At 37.0% G+C, this 5,669-nt stretch overlaps 1 protein-coding gene across 4 annotated transcripts in view; it reads left to right on the top strand.

Moving 5' to 3' along the window:
* plcb1 (phospholipase C beta 1) overlaps positions 1 to 5,669 on the top strand; it is a 153,302-nt gene that overhangs the window by 87,740 nt on the left and 59,893 nt on the right. For all 4 annotated transcript variants that reach the window (XR_001481859.1, XM_015395075.1, XM_015395068.1 and 1 more), the window contains exons 7-9: positions 887 to 962; positions 3,094 to 3,194; positions 3,876 to 4,042. Coding sequence is in view for 3 of the 4 variants with exons in the window: in XM_015395075.1 (XP_015250561.1) it covers positions 887 to 962; positions 3,094 to 3,194; positions 3,876 to 4,042 (344 nt within the window). In the remaining variant the exon portion in view is untranslated. The remainder of the gene's footprint in view (positions 1 to 886; positions 963 to 3,093; positions 3,195 to 3,875; positions 4,043 to 5,669) is intronic.

Below are 5,669 nucleotides of genomic sequence, written 5' to 3'. Positions count from 1 at the left end.
CCCACAACCCAGCCAGGCTCGATAGGACTCCTTCTTCAGCTTGACAGCATCCCTTACTATCGGTGTCCACCACCGGGTTCCACCACCTTTATCTCAATTTATCAATTAATTCAAAGGCATGCATTACCCATGTGTTTCATTAGTTTATAAATTCAAAAGGATGACACTACTGTAATTCATTGAAGGACTAAATAAAAAAATGTTATGACTTACTGATCAGAGAAAATCAATCTAAAATTGACCTAATCCATTTCCTAGTGCTATAATTGTTAGTATTATTATTAGAGTTACAAGCTGATCGCTGGGATAAAAGATCAATGATAGTAAAGAATATCTCCAGTCTTTATTCATTTTTATGTCCACTTCAGGAGAACATAAAGCATTATTTGATGCTAAGATGTATAACATTCATGAGACCTTAGTCATCATTCATAGATCAGTTTGTCTATCTCTTCCTGTAACTAAGTGGAAATATATGAGATTTTATTTTCTATGTTTACAATTGTCCCAAAAAATTAACAATATTTAATTTTCTTGAGGGCTGCATTCCTTTTTTCTCTCTTGATCTACCTCTTTTTCTGCATTTTTGAAACAATTCTTCCCTGCGACCTACTTCTTTTCCTCCAGTTTGCAGACTGTTATTGCTGTATAAGTTTCTCTTTTTCTTTTCCTCTGTAGTTCTCACTCTGTCTTATAGCAGAGGGTCCTCCCGTGACAATAAATCAGCTCTTGCAGGATATCCTGAATGAGATTTGGTTCAAAGTGATCATAGAATTTGACATAAAGATGATCTGAGAGGAAACTTCTCTGTCTGTGCGACACTTTCTGTTTTTACTCATAAGAGGCTGTTTTTACTCATAAGAGGCTGTCTTCGTCCCCCTTACAGTATCTTCAGGATGTTCTCAGCAGACAGGAAGCGAGTGGAGACAGCGCTGGAAAATTGCAACCTCCCTTCTGGCAGAGTAAGACGGCTAAATACAGGATTTTTTTTTTACCTTATACACACATTTCCTCTGTCTATGGATCTGCTTCCATCCATGTGTGTGGCTTCGTCTCGTTGGCTCTTTTTCTCCCCTGCTGCTTATCTTCATCTGCAAGCTCCTTAATCTTCTCCACCCATTCATCAGTGTGTCCTCTCACCATTTAGCCCATTATCTACTCCCCTGAAACAGTAACTGATTGCTCCACTGCTCATTTGTTTGGAGTCATACTTTCTGGACGTTTGCATGGCTTCCCACTCATATCATATTCCTCCTTCGTTCCTCCTTTCAACGCATCCAACACACCCAATAGGAGCAATAAAGATGACAAAAGCTGCTTTATTTCTATCTTTTTAAACTTCACATGAGAAAAGCTGCTCTGTCATGCAAGCTCACCCACAGCACCATCTTTATGCTCCAAGAGTGGAGAAGAAACCCATTTGCATCCCTGAAAGTGACAGGATGCGGTTTAATGAAGTTTTGAACACCTGCTGAAACATACGAACACACAGGAGAGCAGACAATAGGGCTGTAATAAACTGCTTCTGAACATAAACAGAAATATTAACACATACTCACACAAACACAGACTGAAAGCTATACATAATTAGCACAATGAAAGAGATCAGGGGGGGGGGGACGTGTTGCTGTATGCAGGTCTGCTGGGATTTGCTGTTATTCCACAGCACAAGTAATTACAGCTAAACGGTATCGCCGTTAATCCCTCAAACACACACATCCTGACAGGCAGAAGTGCATTCACAACATGGTTTACACCAAGGTCTTTCGAATGACTCAGTAGGTTTCAGCAAGGCTTGACCTGAGTCCCCCTCCCAGTGCATCCTTCCTCGCCTTTCTGTTCTCCCACTCCTTCACCCCCTGGTTCTGCTCTGGTTCCTGCTGCCACATTGCTGCTGCCTGCTGCTAAGAGCACTCTGTCTTTATCATATGAGCTAGCCGAGGATCTTTGTCAGGTGGAGATGCTCTTTCAAAAAAGATAAACATAATGAATGAGTAAGAGATCTGTGTTTCCTGCAGACGCATCAGGGAGTTGGATGCAAGAGTTTTATTTAAACAGTATAATAAATATCTGGCACAGCCAAACAGCATGACTCATATAGAATATACTCATTAATGTGCGGAGGTGGTGAGCGGGAATGAGGATGATGATCAGCACACAGGATGGGTTCTGCCTCAAAGTTGTTTTTCAATATACGTCTCCAATATATGGACTCCACACAAAAAAAATACAGTATATACAGTATCACATGTTAAAAGCTGTTCTCATCCTGACTCAGAACATAAAAGGTTTCCAAGTACCTCCATGTAAACAGGCATTACACAACAGTATTTCATCAGGACTACAAGTTCTCCAGTTTTTGTGTTATATCATGCGACAACAAATATAAAGAACGTTTTTTTGGTATCATTTGCCCTGCTCAATTTAAGAAATTATACAGAGAGGTATAGAGAAAGTTGCAGATTCTTTTGGTTTCTCACTCACTCTGAAGTAAAAGTACAGCTACTTTAAATATGGATGTAATAAAACCCACTGTTATGTCAACTTGGAGCATGATAACGTTTAAGGAGTTTTAGTTAGTTTTTGTTACAAATATTTAATTTGGCTTGAAAACATTATCATGTTTCAATCAATTTCGCCGTACCTGAATGGATTATATCGACTATGTGTATCTAGGTGTTTTTCACCTAAATATTAGCACATGAGCTGAAATGTGTCCTTCAGTCCCATCATGCTGCAGCAGATCAGGGTTCAACTGAAATCTTGTGGTTACCATTTATATCTATAAAAGCTACCACAGGCATTAAAAAAGTGTGAGTAGCTTGTTTACGCAACAAGGAAAAATCATTAGTATTATTGTTTACCTTCTAATAAAAAAAAAATGGATGTGTTTCACTCAAAAATATAATTTTTTCTCAACTTTTTGAAAGCTACATTTAAATGTAAAGTAGTGTTTATTCTAAAGTCAAAGATCCTGAATGTAGTTTTTTATGGATTTACAGGTTCTCTGAAGTATTATCCCGACCCCCCTTCTGGATAACCTGTTAAATACATATGCAGTTTGTATTATACTGTTCATCCTGTCCTCTGCAGAATGACTCCATCCCCCAGGAGGATTTTACTCCAGAGGTCTACAGTATGTTTCTGAGTAACATCTGCTCTCGACCAGAGCTGGACAACATCTTCTCTGAAGTGTAAGAGCTGTACTGCTTCTGATTTAGTCGATGACCTCTAATCATACTAAATATATCACATGTATATTTATTCCAGTTGTTTCTGTAACCTTTATTTCTTAATCAAATGTAACACTTTATAATGCTTTAAAAGATTTCCTTGAATGTAGAACTTATAATTTCCTATCTTTTTATATCCATCAATGTTTACACGTTTTATTTTAATAAAAATCTTTATTTTCACCCAATTTATATGTACATTGATAAATACTTGTGTTTTATTTATTTTATTTCATAAAAGCATATAAAAAAAGTGTGCCTACCCTGCAACAACTAAAGCCTCACTGTTAAGCTGCCGACCGAACTGCCCCTTAGCCCTCAGTGACTCAGAGAGTGAGATGAGCCAGCATGACAGCACGACTGCTGTCCCAACATGTCATAAATCTTGGTTTTAATTACCACTAAGTGTGAGGGCACAGGAGCCAGGAGGATACATGAAACATAATTTACTTTCACAGTCATAGATATGAAATGCATTTTAATCAAGATATAAGCATCTGTTCCTTTTCTCCTCTGTATGTTTCCTGTGCTGTAATTACAGCTCCTCCCCTCCATGATTTTACTTTGTTTCCTTGCCTCAAAACTCAATTTTTGTGCAAGCAAAGCTCTCTGTTACTTTTCTGGTTTGGTTCATTTCCACAGTGGAGCTAAGAGCCGTCCGTACCTCACAGTGGAGCAGATGACGGAGTTCATCAACAGCAAGCAACGAGACCCTCGCCTGAACGAGATCCTCTACCCTCCGTTGAAACCAGAACAAGTTCAGCTGCTGGTGGACAAATATGAACCCAATATTTTACTTGCACAGAAAGGTCAGAGACGCACATATTTGTCATAAACCCACTGCATGAAATAAAACAAACTGGCATGAGGAAAAGATAGACAGATCCCAGCTTGGTGCACTGCCACTTAAAGCCATGATTTCTACTTTCTGTAAAATAATTCACTTTGGGACAAATTCATTAAGCATTGCGGTGTCCTCCACTTCATGCAGCTGTTTTGCTTCCACCATTACTTTTATTTTTTGACTAGATTCACAATTACTCTAAATATAGGATAATCAGAGGCATTCATCAAAAAGCATTGGGAATATGGAGCTCTCTCTGCATCAGGTACAATACCAGGTGTCCTCTCTCATGCTGCAAACACAATAGAGTGAAATACACAAAAATCCAAGTGTATATTTGATAAAGGCAGAAATTCAGGTCAGGATCTGATGAGGCAATTAATTTGATGCTTCCCTTATAACGATTATTGAGAGATAAGGAGCATCAAAGGTAAAACTGTTTAACACCATAAAATTACAGTATTAGATTTAGTCTCCACACATTTACTGGACTAATTAATGATTATGTGGGATAAAATAATGAACCTGTGCCTCTTTATGTGAAGGATTAAGTCCCCCCCGCCTCTTTAAGCAGGATAAAGATTCCTTTTTGCACTACTGCTCTCTATTACAGTAGGATATTTTTATTAAGAGTTATTTTAACTCTTCTATAGATCATTTTATTGATATCTGCAGCAAAGTTTCACGAACATTGGATTTTTTGTTTTTTTCAAAATAGACTACAGGAATTGAAACACAATTCAGATTATATATTTGATTAGAAAAATATATATGTCTTTCTAAATTACAATGCAAAAATGATCTAAAATGAGTAAAGATTTCTTAAAATATCCTTAGTTTGAGTATGTAAATAAGGTGATCTTCCGAAGGAATGAGAATAATTACCTTAAGAATATGAATATTAGATATTATGCACTTGAAATATGAGACTGCAGTTATTTTTTTTATTTTAAATGGAAATGATCTCACTTACCTACTCAATTCAAGAAATAAAATGTAGTCAATTTTTAGAAAAAATGACTTAGTTAAATTTCCCTTTTTTGCAGTGTATAAGGCTGATGTTGAGAGGAATGGGGTTTTGTAACAGGAAGAAAAATTTAACATGTAAAAATGTTCTAACATAGTTCTATTTTCTCAATTAACAAAAATAAGTGAGTTTGAATATGCAGATTATAGAAGAGCAAAGCTACCCATAAAGCGCTGTTTAGAAAAATGTGGGTAAGCTTTTGCCAACATTTGAGAATACAACATTTACAAACCACAATTTGGAGTTATGATAAGTACACAGTATAGTGTACAGGTTGTACCTGAATACACTGTGAGAAATCACCCATTAGGATTTCATGTCCCTGCAGAGGAACCCTTCCAAATACCGCACCTGTTTGTTGTCACATTTGAAATGCTGTGAAACATTTTGCGTTGCTCGGATGCAATAGATTATGAGGTGCCCCCAGGGACATAAATCAGAATTAACTTGCATATACACATATTAAATTACACTCTTCCATTCCATTCTACTAGAATGCTCTCATATACACTATTAGAAAGCTCTCATATACACTATTAGAACGCTCTCATATACACTATTAGAA

Source organism: Cyprinodon variegatus, unplaced genomic scaffold (assembly GCF_000732505.1).
Source record: "Cyprinodon variegatus isolate N-32 unplaced genomic scaffold, C_variegatus-1.0 Scaffold25, whole genome shotgun sequence".
Taxonomy (NCBI): Eukaryota; Metazoa; Chordata; class Actinopteri; order Cyprinodontiformes; family Cyprinodontidae; genus Cyprinodon; species Cyprinodon variegatus.
The sequence above is the reverse complement of the archived record's forward strand: the minus strand, read 5'-3'. Positions and strand labels throughout refer to the sequence as shown.